A 19,277-nucleotide genomic window follows, 5' to 3' on the forward strand; every position below is an offset into this window, starting at 1 on the left:
CCTGACACATTCCTGTGCACACTTCTTCCTGCTCCAGGGCTGTCTCAGTTCACACACTGGCCAGGCCAGGAATGCTGAAGAGCGGGCACCCCTGGGAACAGCCCTCCCCCAGCAACATGCAGGACCTGGAGAACAAACACCCACCTCTCTCCCCTCAGGCGAGACAGCTGTGAGGAGCAGGTTCTATGCTCTCTCGCCAGGGTCCCTGGCAAGACTGACCCTCATTTGTCTATGTGGATTTAATGAGAAAGGAAAGATGCACAACAAATAACCCAGCATAATGCTTTGGAGACAAGAAATGGAGAAAGACAGAATCCTGATGATGTAACAGGACCCCTGGATCCAGCCATGTGTGAAGTCAGTTACCCCTGGATTTTTTTTTCAGTTATGTGAGCTGATATTCTTTTTTTTTTGGTTAAGACAGTTCTAGTTTCTTTTCTGCCACTTGCTACCAAAGGACCTCTGAATAATACATAGAGGGATCTGCAAGAGCAAAGGCATGTGTAGACACACACGGCATAGATTCATTCACTCATTAGATTCCTTTTGGTCATCTCTGTGTCGGGCCCTGTGCAGAGTATGGGAAAACAAAGGCCTGGATGTGTTTTCCTCTGGCTAGACACAGGAAGGGGTCACAGGAGAGTAAAGCCAAGGGCTGCCCAAGCACCAATTAGGAGAAGCCAATGGTGAGCTGGTGAGAGTTGGCAGGGACCCAATGTTCCTCTGCCCTGCCTCCAGATATTGTGGAGAGCAGACTTTGCCCAGTGCCAGCCCCTGAGTCACCTGGTCCATCAGTTTCGCCGCACGAGGTCCTTGAGAAGCTGATCTCTCTTCAGCGATGGTCCACGATTCTGACCACTACACTAACCACAGAGCAAGGGAGACCTGTGCTCATCACAGGGCTGATGATGGTGCTGATCTTGAAGCTGACAACAGCAGAACCAGGACACTGAGTATGACCCCGATCACGGTGTGTGACCTGACCATAATTTTGGCCATAGCATGGCCAGGTCACTGTCCAAAACAAGGTCAGAATAATGACTACAGCATGACAGGACAGTGATTGTGACTCTGAGCACATTACAGCCAGGAAACTGACCATCACACTGACCGCAATACAACCAGGAATGACCCGGGGATGACGGACCACTCTGCTGACCCCAGTAGAACCAGGATCCTGATGGCAGCCAGATCCCAGGTCCATAGGACACTGACCACAGCATCACTGGGACACAGATTGCTACTGACCACGGCTGTGGTCATGACCACAGCGTAGAATGTATTGGCCAGGGTCCAGTCAGGAAAACAAAGCTCACACAGGGTGGTTCCATAGCAAAGTTTCATATGGGGATTTGGCCCCAGAGATGTTAGTTAAGCTTTAAGAATAAATGGGAGGTGAATTGACTCTAGAGTGAGTAGCCAACCACCATCTTCCCAAGAGCTGATGTAGCTGAAGGAAGAAGTTACCAGAGTCCACAGCCTGCTACCACCCGGCAGGAGCTGAACCACAGTGGGGACTCCCATCCCAGGGGGGCTGAGACCACAGAGGAGACACAACTGTCCCCGCCAGAGATGCCCAAGGTAGAGAGAGAGGGAGAAACACTCTGGCTTCTCCCCACTCCCCACCCCAACCTCTCCTCAGGCCTCCCATTGGCTGAGTCTAGCCGGATGCAAGGGAGCCTGGGAAATGTAGTTTTCAGGGGCCCCACCCCTGAAACAGAGCAGAGCTGGAGAAGGATGGGAAATGGACCTAAGGGCACATTGACCAATGTCAACCACATAACACAGGCCATGCTTGACCATGACAATGACCATCTCAGAGTGCAGAGGGTATTGTTCATGGTCCTGAAACAGCTTAATAAGGGAACCACGCTGTGATAAACTGACACGATGAGAGGTGGCAGGGACCCCCTGCTCTCAGTGTTGACCACAGCCCACACTTGGTCAAAAGCTTCTGGTTCATACCAACTAACATAACAACCCTTCTTACTCTACACCTACTGCAGGCTGGGTCAGAGGAGTCAGCAAAGGAACATCCTCCATTTGGGGAGAGGAGGTAGAGGGATGGATGAGATGCCTTCCCTAGTTCAGATTCTGTTCTGTGTCCCACATCCCATGGCAAGTCTTCTCAGCTCCACGCCTCACTGGTAATGCTCTCCACGCCTCGCTGGACTGAGTGCTGGTTGGGTGCTCTATTTGCTCAAGAGTCACAGCTGTCTCCCCAAGGACCTCCATGAGGAAACAGGTCTCCTGAGAGAAGGAAAGCTCTTCGCCTCAAGTTGCATGGCCAAGAAGTGACAGAACCAGGGTCAAACCCAGTTCTATTGGACAACAAGCTCTTTTCTTGCTTGGACAAAACCCTCCATACCCTGTTATCTGTCTGGCATACAGTAGGGTCAGGAAAAGGCCAGCCCTCCCCCCACCCCCCGCCCGATATGTTTTGGCTGATTCCTCTGTAACCCTGACCTCAAAAAGCCACTGAGGGCTTATGGGCGGGGAAGACCACTGCGGAGAGGAGGGAGAAGCAGAGAGAGGCTGGAGGCAGAACAAGGACGCCCTTCATATGCAGATGGATTCTCGTTGGAGGCCTTGTTAAATATTTTGATCCTCTCGGGATCTGGTCTCCCGTCTTGGGTCGTTGAAACGGGAGTGAGAAACTGTCTCGGGTGTGGCGGGGGAGAGCGGACTTTGAGGAAGAGGGGCCTGGAGAGTGGGGTGGGAGAGGGAGAGAGAAGACAAGGTATCCCCTTTGGGGGCCAGGCCCACCCAGCTGGCCGTCCGCCTCGGTCACTGGTCTCTCGCTCCTTGTTCCATCTCTGTCCCACCCCCTTGTCCCGGCAGTGACCCCCTTCCCTCAACGTCCCATTTCATAAGCTCTGCCTCAGTTTCTCTGTTGATTCTTGAGTTCTTTTAGGAGGGGGCCTCTCAATTTCTCTTCTTCGTTACCAGGTGTTCCTCCTACTCCCCCCTGCCCCTTGACCCCCATCCCAACCCCATTTTCAACGTGAGAAAGGTCCTGGGACGGTGAAATTCACCAGCACGTGACGGAACCCCTCCCCCATCTCCGTGACCCGCCCCCACCCCCATAGGGCCTAGGGGACTGCCGGGCCTCGTCCCCAGCTCGCCTCCCCAGTGCCAGCACCTCCCCCTTCCCCGCCCCCAGACCCAAGCCGGCTCTGCGCCCGCAGACGAGCTGGGGGCGGGGCGGGGCGGGGCGGGGCGGGGGGCGGAGCCCGCAACAAAGACTGGGAGCGCGCGACGGGGGCGGGGCTGGGGCGGAATCCCAGCCGCCGGCGAGGCGGGGGAGGCGGCGGCGAGGGTCGCCCCAGCCGGGCGGGCGGGGTCGCGCAAGGTGGCGGTCCCCGCGTCCAGGCGCCGCTAGGGCGGGCGGGGGGACGGGACGCCGGGCCGGGGGCGCGTCATGTGGCCGCTCACGGTCCCGCCGCCGCTGCCGCTGCTGCTGCTGTGTTCAGGCCTCGCCGGACAGGTAGGGGCCCGGCGGGCAGGTGCAGGCGCAAGGGGCGCCAGGAGGGGAGAGGGTCTTAGAGGGTCCCGACAGAAACGCCATTTGGGGCTCCATAAGACCCCCGGAGCTGAGAGGGGCGGGGGTCGCAGCGGGGGAGGGGCTGGGATGTCCACCCTGGCTGGGGAAAGGAAAAGGGGGCTTCACATCCAGCCCCGAGCTGAGATGGTTTGGGGGACAGTCTGACCCCAGCTTCGGGGTTCTCAACCTCTCGGTGACCCGGAGCCCACACCCGCCATCTCACTGAAGCTGAGTGGGGTTGCGGGGGCAACTTCAGGGGGCCTTGGGGTGTTGCTGACCCTTCATTCCCCCCATTATGGCAGGAGGTGCCCAAATTTTGCAGGCCCCCCCCCGCTCCTCACCTGCACCCCCAGTGTGGGGAAGGGGGCGGGACTCACGTGTGAGTGACTGATGGGGACGTGTGTGAGGTGCTGGGGAGGGGTGCTGGGTAAATGTGTGTGTGTCACGGCTGGGTGTGACTGAGAGTTTGTGTGTCTGGCTGTGCATGAGTTGGGGTGTGATGGGAGAGGGTGTTTGTACGTGAGGGAGAGAGAGTCTGTGTGTGACAGTGGGAGGCTGTGGCTGGAGGGTTGATGTGACTGCGAGGCTTGTGAGACTGCCCCCTGGAGTTGTGTGTCTGTGTGACCAGTGGTGTGACAGCGAGTGAGGATTGTGTTAATCCTGGCGGTATTTGGGCAACTGAAGCCGTGTGTAAAGGTCCGTGTATAAAGATCTCTGTGTGTCCCTACGATTCTGTTCATCTGCCTGGGTGTTGTACAAAATGTGTGTGAGCAGGTGTGTGGCTGTGTGAGAATTTGGGGTGACCATGTGCTATTCTGTGCCTTTGAGCAAATCACCCTAAAAGGGAGGGTGAAGAGCAGAAGCTGTGTGTACAAACGTGCACATCCATGCATCTGTGTGTGTGTGTATGTGTGATTTGGTGCCTTGTGCACCCCATTCATGCTTTCACAGAAGAAAGTCGTCCTCCTCATAGTACCCCCATCTCTTGGGCAGGCTTGGGGGGCCTTGCAAAATGGGGGTGGAGTGTCCCAGTTTTCTTCAGCTGTTGGGAAACCTCTTTCCTCCTCCATCTTGGAGACGGGAGGCCCCTCAAGTTCTCAGATCTGCAGGAGCTTAGAGGGAAGCTGGAATCTAAAATAATAATTATAATACAGCTAACATTTACTAAGTGCTTATTATGTGCTGGGCACTGTTTCGAGCACCCAACATGAAAGAAGCATTTAACCCCCCTGGCACCTACTAGTGGGCGTTATTGTTACCTTCATTTTGCAGATGAAGAAAGGGAGGCACAGAAAAGTTAAGTCACTTGTCAAGCTGAGACAGCTCAGGAGTGGCAGAGCTAGGATTGAACAAAGGCAGTCCAGTGCCTGAGCCCACACATTTACCTTCTTGTTAAATCATCCACTCCATGGGTGTGGACAGTGTCTGTGTAGAAACTCGAAGAGTTTTTTAGGTAGAAGCTCAGAGGAAAAACAGTCCTGGCACCTTCTCTTTCCTGGTTAAGAGAAGAAAGGAATCAGACCCTTATGCCCACCCCAGGGGGCGATGGGAGGGCTGGAGGTCAGATTCTCAATAGGATCTCCGAGGCCATAGGGAGAGGTCATGGGGTCCCATCCCTCATTTCTTGGTTTCCCATCTCAGGACCCACATCCTGGCTGGGATGGGAAGTGTGATCAGTGCCTGGCATCAGGCCGCGCACAGTAGATGCTCAATTGAGATGTCAGCCAGAGAGAAGTAAAGAGAGACCAAAAGAGGCAGAAGGTTGAGAGAACGCTGGCAAAAAATGAACCAGGAGGGAAGGTGAATTTGGTTTCCAAGAAGGACCCTTGGGAATCACCACCTCAGGATTCTCCTCCCGCCCTGCTAGCCTCTGGGAAAGTCTAGATTTCTTGACCTGTTGCCAAGATTGGCTAGTGGTGCAGGAGAGTGCAGTGAAAGGTGCTGTTGGGGGGTGAGTTTACGGACCCCCTGGACGCGGAGGGAGTTGCTTGGGGGCGGGGCCAAGCTGGACTGCTTGGGGGCGGGACTAAACTGTGTTGGGAAGGCGGGGCTAAGGGTGGATGGGGCGGGGCTAAACTGGGGTAATCTGTTGGGGCTGGTGGGGTCCTGCAACTAACTGCAGTGCCCCCAGGCGGCCACCGTGGGCACTACAGCGTCATAAACTGGTCTCAGCCCCTAGCCGTCCACAGAGCCTGGCGCCCCAGAGAAGGAAAGGCTCTGAAGAGTGAATGCTCTTTTCCCTGTCCACCCCCCATCTCTTCCCTAGAGCCCCCTTCTCAGTCCCTGATGGGTCCTGGGCTCCACCAGGGGTCCTTGCTAGAAATCCTTCATTTGTCCATTCGATCAACAGATGCAATTAAGCACTGGGGAGACAGCCATGAATCAAGTTATCAAATCCCTGCCCTCCTAGAGCTGATCTTCTGGCGCGAGAGACAGGCAAGAACTGAATAAATATGTAATACAGTGTCAACAACAAAATGAATATATAATACAATGCAGGTGGCGTGAAGAATAAAAAACGGGATTAAAGAGGGATAGTGGTGGTGTGGGCGGCCATTTTAATGGTTGTGGTCAGAGATGTCTCTAAGGAGGTGGTATTTGAGGTGACCCCTGAAGGAGGTCAGAGAAGATGCCTTCCGAGGATCCAGGGGAAGAGCATTCAAGGCAGAGGGAATAGCAAGTGCAAAGGCCCTGAGGTGAGAACATCTTGGTATGTTTGAGGAGTGACAAGGAGACTGGTGTGTCTGGAGAGGAGTGAGGGGAGGGGAGGTTGCTGGGAGTTGAGGCCAGGGAAGACAGGAGGGGCCAGACCAAGTGAGAATGTGTGGGCTATAGACAGGAGTTTGGATTTGACTCTGAGAACAGGGAGTAGCACCTGTCAGAGGAGTCATTCATCTGTTCATCCATCCAGGGTCTGTGTCAGATCTTCTGGGTCTGGCCTGTGAATGCCTTGGAGACTACCAGATAGCTTTCCCGGTGGGAAAGATGCCCACTTTCAACTACTGGGAAGTCCTCCCTAAGATCTAGCTGTAGATCTGGACCGGCCACTCTCTGGATTTGAAGTCGTCTCTTCCCTGGGCTCCCCACAGGATGGGAGGGGAGGAGTAGTTCAATTTGTACTGCATACCCCAGGGCCTTTGCACTTGCCATTCCCTCTGCCTGGGACACTGTTCCTTCCTTCTACTTCAATGCCACCTCCTCCAAGAGACCCACCCTGACCAACCATCTAAAATGACCTCCCTATGGCCACTCTCTGAGCTCTTACTCTTGTTATTTTTCTTCATAGCCTGTCACTCCTTCTCCATGATTTGTTTATTCATTTGTTGTCTGTCTCCCCCTAGAGTGGCAGCTCATCAGGGTCCAGTGGACTTTGTTGTATCTCTGGTGCCTGCAACAGAGCCAGGCACCCAGTAGGAGCTCAACAAGCATCTGTTAAAATGAAAACTTTAATGAATGGATGAATCTCCCTCTTCCTCCCACAGAGTCTCTTTCTTTCTCAAACAGCGGGACTCTTGTACCAAAGGACGGGTGAAGGAACAGCTGTCCCCTCGGGCCATCCCCTACCCATTTCAAGTCAACCTCCGCTCCTGGATTGGAGGCATCAGGAAAACCCATCTTCCTCATCTGTGCCTCAATTCCATTATAGGGCACCACTATTTGGGGTTAACATCCTGTTCTCCTGGGCTCCTTTAGAAAATGTAAATGTCCCAGGTGGAGGGAAGTAAAAGGAAGTCTTGAGGATACTCAGATAAGTGAATTGGACATTTTCTTCCTAGGGAAGGGGGGGGGGGGGGGGAGCCCGGGCTCAAGATGAAAGAGCTGGGGTGACACCTAGTGGTAAGATGAGGTTTGTGCAGAGATTGCGTGTGTCCGCATGGCTCGCTGAAGGTGTGCAGGCAGAAAGTGTGTCAATGCCTTGGGCCAGGGTGGGGCAACTGAGGCACTAGCCTCAGATGCAAAATCGAAGGGATGCTCCCCCCAAAAAAGTCAGAAACCAAGATAAATAATATTTTAACAAAATCAAAATTAATGCAAAAAAAATTGGTGATACAAAATATCAAAACTTTAAATAAACACCAGAACTCATTCTGCACTTGAGTGACTCATGTCACTTGCCTCGTGACCCCTGGCCCTACAAGAATTCATCTGTAGTGTCCATGGGGCTGTATGTTTCAGAACCACATACTTGGCATTGACCGAGCTGGGCACAGGGACATGTGTGTGCCATAATCACATCCTGTGGGTATGTGTCCACAGTGACTCTTTTCATGTGGGTTGACCACGTGCATGTGGATGGGTTTCTCATGAGCCTGGCAACTGGTGTGGGCAATGACTTTTGTCCCCAGAACTCAGCGTCAGTGCCCGGGAAGCGATAACTTGCTGTTTTCACTTATTCTTTTTTTTTTTTTTTTTTTAAGATTTTATTTATTTGCGCGCGAGAGAATGAGAGACAGAGAGCATGAGTGGGAGGAGGGTCAGAGGGAGAACCAGACTCCCTGCTGAGCAGGGAGCCCGATGTGGGACTCGATCCCGGGACTCCAGGATCATGACCTGAGCTGAAGGCAGTCGCTTAACCAACTGAGCCACCCAGGCGCCCCTGTTTTCACTTATTCTTGTACTCCTGTGCTCATTTAGAAAGCGCTCATTGAGAGTCTTCTGCATTTTGAGCCTCCCACCAGACACCAAGGTCTACGTGACAGCATGAGCTCTTAAGGGGTGGGATAGAAGATTTAACTCCTCCAAAGCTGAGTCTGGCTGTGCTGGGAAGAAGGGGGTTGTGACAGGAGTGAGAGAACTTGTCCCGCTTTTCGGGAACTCTTGTCTGAGAACACCCATACGTCTTCATGCTGAGTGGAAGGCTGGTGCATCTCACAGCTTCACCCACCCAGGGCTCAGCCACAAACCAAGGAGAAACCAGGAAGAACAGAGAGGAGTCAGAATAGAGTCAATGAAGTCTGTGTGTGGAAGCTTATTTGTGTTGCTTTTGGGAGCCCCAGTAGGCTCTCTTGGGGCCTGTTTACTCTTACTTTACACATAGTTCTGGCCGTCCTGGACAGCTCACATGTCAGCCCTGCTTAGCAGACAGAAGACAGGGAGTCACAGCCAGAGAAGAAAGAAACCAAAAGGCAAAGTCAGTAGAAGCCACTGGGTGAAATGGCAAATAGCTCCTCACCTTTTCTTTCCTTTTTCTTGCTTTTTTTTTTTTTTAAAGATTTTATTTATTTGACAGAGAGAGACACAGCGAGAGAGGGAACACAAGCAGGGGGAGTGGGAGAGGGAGAAGCAGGCTCCCTGCTCTGCAGGGAGCCCGATGCGGGGCTCGATCCCAGGACCCCAGGATCACGACCTGAGCCGAAGGCAGACGCTTAACGACTGAGCCACCCAGGCGCCCCACTCCTCACCTTTTTGACCCTGAGAAAGTCCTGGTTGTTCCCAAGAAAAATACATGGTGAACACCCATGATAAACCAGATTCTTTCTCTTCCTAACGTCTCTAGTCATTTCTATGTGAAAGACACCAAGTGAGCACATACAAGCCTGTGACACAGCCCACCGTGGAGTAGTTCTCAGGACTAAGTAAGGGTGTGTGTGTGTGTGTGTTTAAATAGAAGACTTTTTAAAATTGTGGCAAAATACACACAACATAAAATTTACCATCTTAGCTATTTTTATTTTTTTATTTTTTTATTTTTTATTTTAATTTTTTAAAGATTTTATTTATTTATTTGAGAGAGAGAATGAGATAGAGAGAGCATGAAAGGGGGGAGGGTCAGAGGGAGAAGCAGACCCCCTGCTCAGCAGGGAGCCTGACGCGGGACTTGATCCTGGGACTCCAGGATCATGACCTGAGCCGAAGACAGTTGCTTAACCAACTGAGCCACCCGGGCGCCCCCATCTTAGCTATTTTTAAATGTACAATTCTTGGGGATGCCTGGGTGGCTCAGTCAGTTAAACAGCTGCCTTCGGCTCTGGTCGTGATCCCAGGGTCCTGGGATCGAGTCCCACATTGGGCTCCTTGCTTAGTGGGGAGTCTTTCTGCCTCTGCCATTCCCCCCTGCTTTTGCTTGCTCTCCCCCGCCCCCGTTTCAAATAAATACATAAAATCTTTTTAAAAAAATAAAATGTACAATTCTCTCGTGTTAAGTACATTCACATAGTTGTGTGACCATCACCACAATCCATCCCCAGAACTCTGTTCATCTTGCAAAACTGAACTTCTACCTATTAAACAACCCCGCATTCCCTTCTCTCCCAGACCCCATGAACCCCCTATCTACTTTCTGTCTCTATGCATTTGACTACTCTAGGTACTTCATATAAGTGGAATCATGCAGTATTTGTCTTTTTGTGACTGGTTTATTTCACCCAGCATCGTGTCCTCAACGCTCATCCCATGTCATGGTAGGAGTCAGTACCTCCCTCCTTTTATTTTTATTTATTTATTTGAGAGAGAGAGAGAGCGAGAGAGCATGGGCAAGGAAGAGAGGCAGAAGGAGAAGCAGGCTCCCTGCTGAGCAGAGAGCCTGATGTGGGGGCTCCATCCCAGGACCCTGGTATCATGACCTGAGCTGAAGGCAGCCGCTTAATCGACTGAGCCACCCAGGCGTCCCCATCACTTCCCTCCTTTTTAAGGCTGCACACGATTCCATTGTGTGGATGCAACACATTTTGTTTATCCATTCATCCTTCAGTGGACATTTGGGTTGCTTCCACCTTTTGGCTATTGTGAATGATGCCACTGTGAACATGAGGTGCGAATATCTCTTAGAGACCTTGCTTCTAACTCTTTTGGGCATATGCCTGGAAGAGGGATTGCCGCCATATTGTTTTCCACAGTGGCCACACCATGTTACATTCCACCAAAGAACCTGGGCTCCAGGTTCTTTAATCCTCAGCGGCATTGTTGTTACTACTTGACTTTTTGACTTTAGCCCATGGGTGTGATGTGATCTCATTGTGGTTTTGATTTGCAATTTGTGAAGAGTTCGTGATGTTGGGCTTCTTTTTATGTGTTTATTGTTGTTTGTATATCTTCTTTGGAGAAATGTCAAGTCTTTTGTCCATTTTAAAATCAGGTGGTTTTCTGTTGTTTAAGTAAAAGGTGAGAGAGTGAGGGGGAGGAGGGGCAGAGGGAGAGGGAGAATCTTAAGCAGGCTCCACGCTGAGCAAGGATGTGGGGCTTGATCTCATCACCCTGAGATCATGACCTGAGCCAAAATCAAGAGTTGGACACTTAACCTACTGAGCCACCCAAGTGCCCCTAAGTAAAAGATTTTAAAGCCAGGAATGAGACCTGGTTGGATTTGAGTGAGGGCCAGAGCCTCTGGCTATAACATGGAAGACACTGGAGTTGGGAGAGTGAAGGCATGAAGACAGCATTACCTCAGGAGTTGGCAAGGCCTGAGGCAAATTGGTGGCAGCCAGAGGCCTAGCAGGACTAACATTTGGGGAATGGAAGGAGTGAACCTCTCATTGTCTGGGATCCTTAACAAGGACAACTGTCTCCTTCCCAACCTTCTCCTGGAATTCTGAACCAGGCAGGAAAACAGAGATGACAGCAGGGGCGTGGGGCTCCCAGACTTTCAGGGAGACAAAAGCGAGACATGTTTCAACACCATTTCCAAACACTTGCTGTCACCAAGCAAAACGCTGAAAGTAGGCACAGGCTAGAAGATTAACGCCATTTGTGTTCTGAGGCGTGCAAAGCTCTGTGTGTATGGGACATGAATTCATGCCTTGTGTGTGAATGAAAGAGGCCACAGGTCTTCTTGCAAAGGACACTTAGTTTCTCTTGGTTTGTGTTTTGTTTTTGTTTTCTTTTGGGTTTGTGTTTCTTAGCTTTTCTACTGGCAGTTTCCATCCTTTTTACCTGCTGCACATCAAACAGGGAAGGAACTTACACCTGAATTCATATATCTGAGTAAATTTTCTTCTTGACGTAAAATATATCTACCGAGAAGTGCACAGATTATAAAGGTACAGCTCAATAAATTGTCTTGAAGTGACATGGTGTAACCAGTACCAGGTAAAGAAACAAAACTTTTCAAATATCCCGAAGTCCCCCTCATGCTTCTTCTAGCCACCTGCTCCCCAAGAGTTACCACTAAGCTAACGTCTGTCTCTCACTATGCACGGGTTTGGCCAGCTTTGTAACTTAATGAAGTCATGAGGTATGTAGTTGTGGGGGCCTGGCTGGTCTCACTTAACATTATGTTTGTAAGATGCCGCCATATTACTGTTTGGTGGTCCTTGCCCGTTTTCATCACTTTATGGCATTCCATTGTGTGACTATACCATGAAATATTCGTTCTACTGTTTCTGGGCATTTGGGCTGGTGAAGTTTGCGGCTGACCTAAACAGTGCTGATATAAATATTCTGACACTCTGTCTTCAGCAGATGCTTGTTCGCATTTCTGCTGGATATTAGCGGAATCCTGATTCATGGCGTTGGATCATAGCTGGATTAGATTTCTGTAAGCCTCTGGTCACATTTTTGTTGACCAAACAAGATGCCACCTAGTTTTATGTATGTTTCTACTTAAAAAACACCTTATTTAATATGTATTGTTGGTTGGTTAACATCAAACTCATGGCCAAAGACATTATAACTCACGCCTGAATGAAGCTTATTGACAAGATGTATTTTCTCCAAAGACATGTCACAGCCTGCTTGTACTTTGAAACACTACACAGCATTTAGCACTATGCTTGGGGGCCACTTAAAATAGTGAAATCACTAATAAAAAGCACACCAAAAAAATGTGAAAAGCTTGGCACCAAATAACCAGTGAAAAAGATGCTTGTTTACAGTTATAAGAGCTGAAACAAGAAGGCAGAACATGGTTGTGTTGGACCTCAGTTGGGAATCTGCGGGTTGGTGACTCCATTCTTTTTTTTTTTTTTTTTTTGCCACTGCATGCATGTCCATGAATGACCACAAAAGCCCCATGAATATTGATTTTGGGGTTACAAATAAATCACAGTGAGTTGGCGAGTTTGCCAATATGGGATCCACAAATAATGAGACTCCACTGTATGTACCGAGGAGCAGAATTGCTGAGTTGTAGAGGAGGAATATATTGAGCTTTAGGAGATGCTGCCAGTCTTCCAAAGTCTCAAAGACTCTTCCGTTTTCCCATATACTCATCCACCGGTAGTATTTGAGCATTCCAGCTGCTCCGCATCGTGACCAGCCCTTGGTGGTGTCTTTCCTTTTTCCTTTAGATATTCCAGTGGGTGTGTAGTGGTAGCATGTTTTGGATTTAATTTACATTTCCTGATGATTAATATTACATACCTTTTCACATGTTTATTGACACTTAGTGTTCCATTTTGTTAAATGCTCTATTCTGCTGCCTGCCTTTTTCTTACTGATTTGTAGGAATATATGTGTGCCTGTGTATCCAGATTTTACATCTGTATCTGCATCTATCTATACAGATCTCATATAGATTAAATAAGATATGAGTTCTCTGTTGGACATAAGGATTGTGAATATCTTCTCCCACTCTGTGGCTTGTCTTTTCATTCTCTTAATGGAGTCTTTGATCAATAGACCTTAATTTTAATGTAGTTCAAATAATATTTTTCCCCTTTTAAGGTTAGTGCTTGTTAGGGCCCAGTTTTAGAAATCTTTGCCTACCCTCAGAGTAATGAAGATGTTCTTCTATATTTTCTTCTAAAAGATTTATTGTTTACCTTTCATATTTAGATGTACAATCCATCTGGAATTGATTTTTGCATAGGATATGAGGTAGGGATCATTTATTCTTTCCCCTGTGAATAGACCCAGTTGACCAAGCACCATGTAGACTCTGGAGCCTGACCATCTGGGATTGTATCCTGGAGGCCTTCGGGAAATTTCTTAGCATCTCTGTGCCTCTGTTTCCTCATTTTTAAAAATGGGAATTGTAATCCTATCTACTTCTACTCAGTGATAGTCTGAGGGTTAAGTGAGTTATTATAAGTACATTGCTGCTAATGATACCTAGCATGGGATAGGTACTTAGTAAACTTTAGCAACCATGGTTATTATTTCTGACAGTTGTCAACTTCTTCCCTCCAGAGAATTTTCAGGTCAGGGAAAAACCATTTCTTTCCATGGCTCCTGGTCATGGCGCATTCAGGTTGCTCTAACAGAATACCATGGACTGAGTGGCTCATAAACAACAGACATGTATATCTCACAGTTCTGGAGGCTGGGAAGTCCAAGATCAGAGTGCTGGCAGATTGGGTGTTTTCTCACTGTTTTCTTCTATAGTGGAAGGGAGACAGAGCTCTCCGAGCTCTCTTTTATAAGGACACTAACCTGTTCATGAGGGTGGAGCCACCCTCATGACTCAATCATCTCCCAAAGGCCTCATCTCCAAATACCATCACATTGGGGATTAGGTTTCAACATAGGAATTTGGGGGGGGGGCGGCGGTGCACAAACTTTCAACCTAAGGCACTCCCCAACACAATGCTTAAAGTGATGATGGTGATGGGAAAGAAGGGATACTTTCTTGGGGGGCCTGGCTGGCTCAGTTGGAGGAGTGTGTGACTCTTGATCTCAGGTTGTGAGTTAATAAATATTAGGGGCGCCTGGGTGGTGCAGTTGGTTGAGTCTGACTCTTGGTTTTGGCTCAGGTCGTGATCTCAGGGTTGTGAGAGTCTACTTAAGACTCTCCCTCTTCCCCTATCCCCTCTCTAAAATAAATAAATAAATCTTAAAAAAATATATGTATATATGAAAGAAGGGATACTTTCTGGAGACATTTCTGCATCAAGATCAGCGGGCATTGGTGCTGGTTTGGATGGAGTAGGGAAGGAGAAGGAAGTAAAGGGGAACACAATCTGTAGTTTCTAACTGAGGGTACATCTGGGCCAGGACCAGGGGGAGGCAAGCAAGGAAACTGGGGCACAAAATTTAAGGACTCATTCTCACATCAGTTCATTCATTGCAGGGCACCTCAGGGGAGGGGGCTTGAAGGGAAAATTTAAGAATGCCCCCCCTTAACAGTTTTGTTGAGGTATAATTTATATGCCATAAAATCTACCTGTTTAAGTGTGCAATTCAGTGACTTTTTAGTAAATTTACAGAGTTGTGCAAACATCACCCCAATCCAGTTTTAGGACATTTCCATCACCCCCAGAAGATCCCTCGTGCCCATTTGCAGTCCATCCCCACACCCACCCTCAGTTCCAGGCAATCACTAATCTAATTTCTGTCTCTATTGGTTTGCCTTTTCTGGACATTTTGTATAGATGGAATCATACAAAATGTGGCCTTTTTAAAAAAGATTTTATTTATTTGAGAGAGAGAGAGGGCAGGAGCTGGGGGAGGGGCAGAGGGCGAGGGAGAGGGAGAAGCAGACACCCCCTGAGCAGGGAGTCCAACATGGGGCTCAAAGCCAGGACCCTGGGATCACAGCCTGAGCTGAAGGCAGATGTTTAACTGACTGAGCACCTAGGCGCCCCAAAATGTGGCCTTTTGTATCTGGTTTCTTTCACTTAGCAAAATATTCTCAAGGTTCATCCATGTTGTAGCATATATCTACAGTTTATTCCTTTTTATTGCTGAATAACATTCCCTTTTATGGATGTACCACAATTTGTTTATCCATTTGCTAGTTGATGGGCATTTGGATGGTTTCATTCATGATGAAAAATTTTGGCTTGAATATTCACATACAAGTCTTGCAATGGACATATTTATCTCGGGTAGATGGAACTGTTGGGTCTTATGGTAAGTTTCTGTTTAACCTTTTTAAAAAAGATTTTATTAATTAATTAATTAATTAATTAATTATTTATTTTAGAGAGAGAGTGCGAGTGGGGGGCGGTGAGGGAGGAGGAAGAGGGAAAGAGGGAAGAATCTCAAGCAGACTCCATGCTGAGTATGAAGCCCAACACAGGGCTCTATCTCATGACCCTGAGATCATGACTTGAGCCAAAACCAAGAGTCAAATGATCAACCAACTGAGCCACCCAGGCACCCCTGTCTAACTTTTTAAGAAAGGGCTAAATTGTTTCTCAAAGTGGTTGCAACATTTTTTATTCCCACTAGCAATAGGTTCCCATTTCTCTACATCATCACCAGCACTGCCTGTCTTTCTGATTGAGGTTGTTCTGGTGGGCATCATGTGCTGTGAGTCCTGGAAAACACAAGTGGGAATGTCCAAGAAGCAGATGGGCATAGGGGTCTGAACTCCAGCTGGAGATCTGAGCTGTAGATATACCTTTGGGAACCTCAGCTGTAGATTCATTTAGTCACTAATCAACAACATTTTTTGAATACCTACTATGTGCCAAGCACTAAGTTCTAAGCCCTGGGGTTTTGGCTGTGAAAAATACAGCCAGGTAGGTACCCTTGTGAACTTGAAAGTCTAGTGGAGGAGACAGACCATAAACAAATAAAAGTAATGTCAGTCACATAGGGATAAATGCTGTTTGAGAAAATAGAGCAGAGTGAGGGACAGAGAGTGGTGGGGGCTGGTATCATCAATGACGTGGCCAGGGAAGGTCCTTCAGACATGATGACCATATCACTCAGAGTTCAGTTAGGGAAAAAAACCACTCTAGGTGTTTCAGAGAGGGAATTTAATACAGGGAATTGGTTAAGCATAAGATGGAAGAGTTGAGAAGCCAAGCTGATGGGATGATCAGGGAATCCAGCAAAAACCACAGTACAAAGCTGCTTGAGGGACCTGACAAATGGGTGTTGTGATGAGGAGGGGGCTCTTGTGTGGGAGCTGGGACCATGGAGGAGATGTAGCCACCATCTGAATGCATCACAACCCCAAGCAGAAAGAGCGGGGAGAAATACCCTGGATCCTCCCTTCCTTCCCACCCTCCAGTCTCCTTCCAGTGCCTCCCATTGGATAAACCTAACAGGATGCCAATGTGTAAGGGAACCTGGGAAATGTAGTTTTCTGGAGAAAGGTAGGGCATGCCTCTGACCTACACAGTGATAAAGCAGAGATATAAATGAAGTAAAGGAACAGCTATATGTGTATCTGTGGTAATAATTCTGGGGGGGGGGGGGTGCCTGCGTGACTCAGTCGGTTAAGCGTCCAGCTCTTGATTTTGGCTCAGGTCATGATCACAGGGTCCTGGGATGCAGCCCTGCATTGGGCTCCAAGTTCAGTGGGGAGTCTGCTTGAGGATTCTCTCTCTCTCCTGCTGCCTCTCCCCCCATGTGCATGCACGTGCTCTCTCTCAGATAAATTAATAAATCTTAAAAAAAAAAAAGTGGGGGTGCCTGGGTGGCTCAGTTGGTTAAGCGACTGCCTTCGGCTCAGATCATGATCCTGGAGTCCCTGGATCGAGTCCCGCATCGGGCTCCCTGCTCAGCAAGGAGCCTGCTTCTCCCTCTAACCCTCCCCCCTCTCATGTACTCTCTCTCTCTCATTCTCGCTCTCTCAAATAAACAAATAAATCTTAAAAAAAAAAAAAGTGTTCTGGGTAGAGTGGACAGCAATGCACAGCAAGTACAAAGGTCCTGAGGTGGGAATGTGCCAGACAGAACCAAAGCCTTGGGAGTGGGTGTCATGGTCCAGGCACAGTATACAGAATGAGACAAGTGGGGACTCAAGACAAAACCCTGTGAGACATAGACATTTTGGGAGAAGGCAGGAGACAGTGATGATGCAGCCAGAGAGGTGGGAGTGGAACTAGGAAATGATAAGGTGTCTCTGAAATCAAAAGAGAAATTACTTTCGAGAAAGAGGGAATGATCCATGAAGACTAACCTGTGGGGTAACTAAATGAGGGCTCATGTGAGGCTGTGGAACAGGCAAATTGGAAGGTCACTGCTGCCTTTGGTGAGAGGAGTTTGGAAGCATTGAGGAGGTAGGAGGTGAGGCAGTAGAGACAGCAAATGCAGATGTGAGTGTAGACCACTCCTTGGAGGAGTTTGACTGGAAGGAGCTAGGGCAGTTTCCCACAGCACCGATGGTGAGAGAATGACAGAGTATCAGTGGGTTCAAAATTCTCTAAGCTAGGACACCTTGGAGCCCAGTGGTTTTGCAGTCTGAAATCAGACAGACCTGGGTTAAAATCCTGAGCCCCTATTTACCTGCTGGGTCACCCTGAGTTGGTCCCCTCTCCTCTCTGAGCCCAGTTTCTTCACCTGCAAATAGGGATGTTGCTGTACTTTTCATGGGAGGTTGCAGCTGGTGCTCAGCCAGCACATTTGCAAAGTGTTCAGCACTTGTAAATGCAAGCTGTAGTACAAGGAGGCAAGGACTCATCTCATTTTTTAAAGCTTATCATCAGTCGCAAATAATAACAATGGCAGCTACTATTTATGAAATGCTTAGCGTGTCCCAGACACCCTGCAAAGTACTTTATAAGCACATCACCCACTCTCCCAGACACACGCATGCTCTCCCAGCTCACTCTGCTCCAACCACACTGGCCTGTTCCTTGAACACTTATGTTCCTGCCTCAGAGCCTTTGCACTTGCTGTTCTCTTCGTCAGTAACTCTTCCCTCAGATATCCAAATGGCTCCCTCCCTCACCTTCTTCAGGTCTCTGCCCAGATATCACTCTCCAACCATCCTAAAGTTTACTCTCCTACTTAGCCTGGATGCCCCTTCCTCCCCATAGCCTATGTATTTTACTCCCCCCACCCCCCGTCTGTCTTGCCCCATATAATTTTCAGCTCCACAAAGGCATTTTTATCTGTTGTTCACAGTGCGTTGCACATAGTAGATGTTCAGTAAATCTTTAACTTGATTCTCAGGACACCTAAGCCCTTTACACATATTAGGTACATGGGTCCTCACAACCACTCACATTGCAGATGAGGAAACTGAGGCAGAGAGGTCTTTGCTGGGGGTCACCAGGGTCAGCACCTGCCTCTCGGTGTTAAGCTCAGAAAAAAGGGCAGTTCAAGACCCCTACCGCCCTGTCCAGCGCTTCTCCCTCGGCGGCGAGCCCTCGGCTAGCGGCCACGGCCAGGAAAGGCCTGAGTCATCGCCGCCTCCAGACGGCGGCGGCCGCGGGCTGCGGGCGACCGCGGCGGCGGCGGCGGCGGCGGCCGGGGCGGCAGCGCGAGGTGATGCGGGGACGCCGGGAGGGGGCGTGAGTGCAGGGAAAACAGAGGATATTAAAACCCGCCGGGGGCTCCTCCCCGCCGCCTCGCCACCCCCGCCGCCGGCTGGTGCGTGGGTGGGTGGGGGGCCGCTCTGCACTCCCCCGCCGCCGCAGGGGCGGACCCCGAGCCCTGGGGCCCCGAGGAAGGTCCGAAGTGTCAGTTCCCCGCCCCCACCCCAAGTTCGAGTTGTGAGTGGAGACCCGCCTGGGACTAGTCTGCAAAAGGCTGGCTCCTCCGTCTCAGCCGCCCCGGGTTACGATGCGCCCCTCGGTGTAGTGGGAAATCCTCCCGGCTGCCCGGGTGACCCCCCCCCACTGCCGCACCGTCATCCAAGCAGTCGCGTCTACTGGCTCTAGACCCGCCACTCTGGGCTTCCCTGGTCCCGAAACCACAGGGGGGTCCCCAGAGTGGTATCGGGGAAGTCTCTTCCCCTAGGGAAAGGAGACCCTGTGCGGCCCGGTTCAGGGGTGCCCACGGGTCTAGCCCCCACGGCCCCCGACGCCTGCGCTCCCGGGTTCCAGAGAGCCGGGGTCGGTGTCCTAACCGTAGGAGGGTGGGGGCTTGCGACTCCGGCCGCCTGCCAGCTTCGGGTGGTCCGCGTGCGGCGGCCGCCCACTGAGCCCGGGGGGCTGTCGAGGGCCTAGGGCTCCGA

The 19,277-nt window shown here is 49.9% G+C and overlaps 1 protein-coding gene across 1 annotated transcript in view; it reads left to right on the top strand.

Annotated features, from left to right (window-relative positions):
• Positions 1-3,322: 3,322 nt before the first annotated feature.
• Positions 3,323-19,277, top strand: part of OLFM2 (olfactomedin 2) — a 58,715-nt gene continuing 42,760 nt past the window's right edge. Inside the window, exon 1 of the mRNA XM_034998665.1 lies at positions 3,323-3,487. Coding sequence (XP_034854556.1) covers positions 3,422-3,487 — 66 coding nt within the window. The 5' untranslated portion in view covers positions 3,323-3,421. The remainder of the gene's footprint in view (positions 3,488-19,277) is intronic.

The sequence above is a fragment of the Mirounga leonina genome, unplaced genomic scaffold (genome assembly GCF_011800145.1).
Source record: "Mirounga leonina isolate KUSES-001 unplaced genomic scaffold, KU_Mleo_1.0 Mir_94, whole genome shotgun sequence".
Classification (NCBI taxonomy): Eukaryota; Metazoa; Chordata; class Mammalia; order Carnivora; family Phocidae; genus Mirounga; species Mirounga leonina.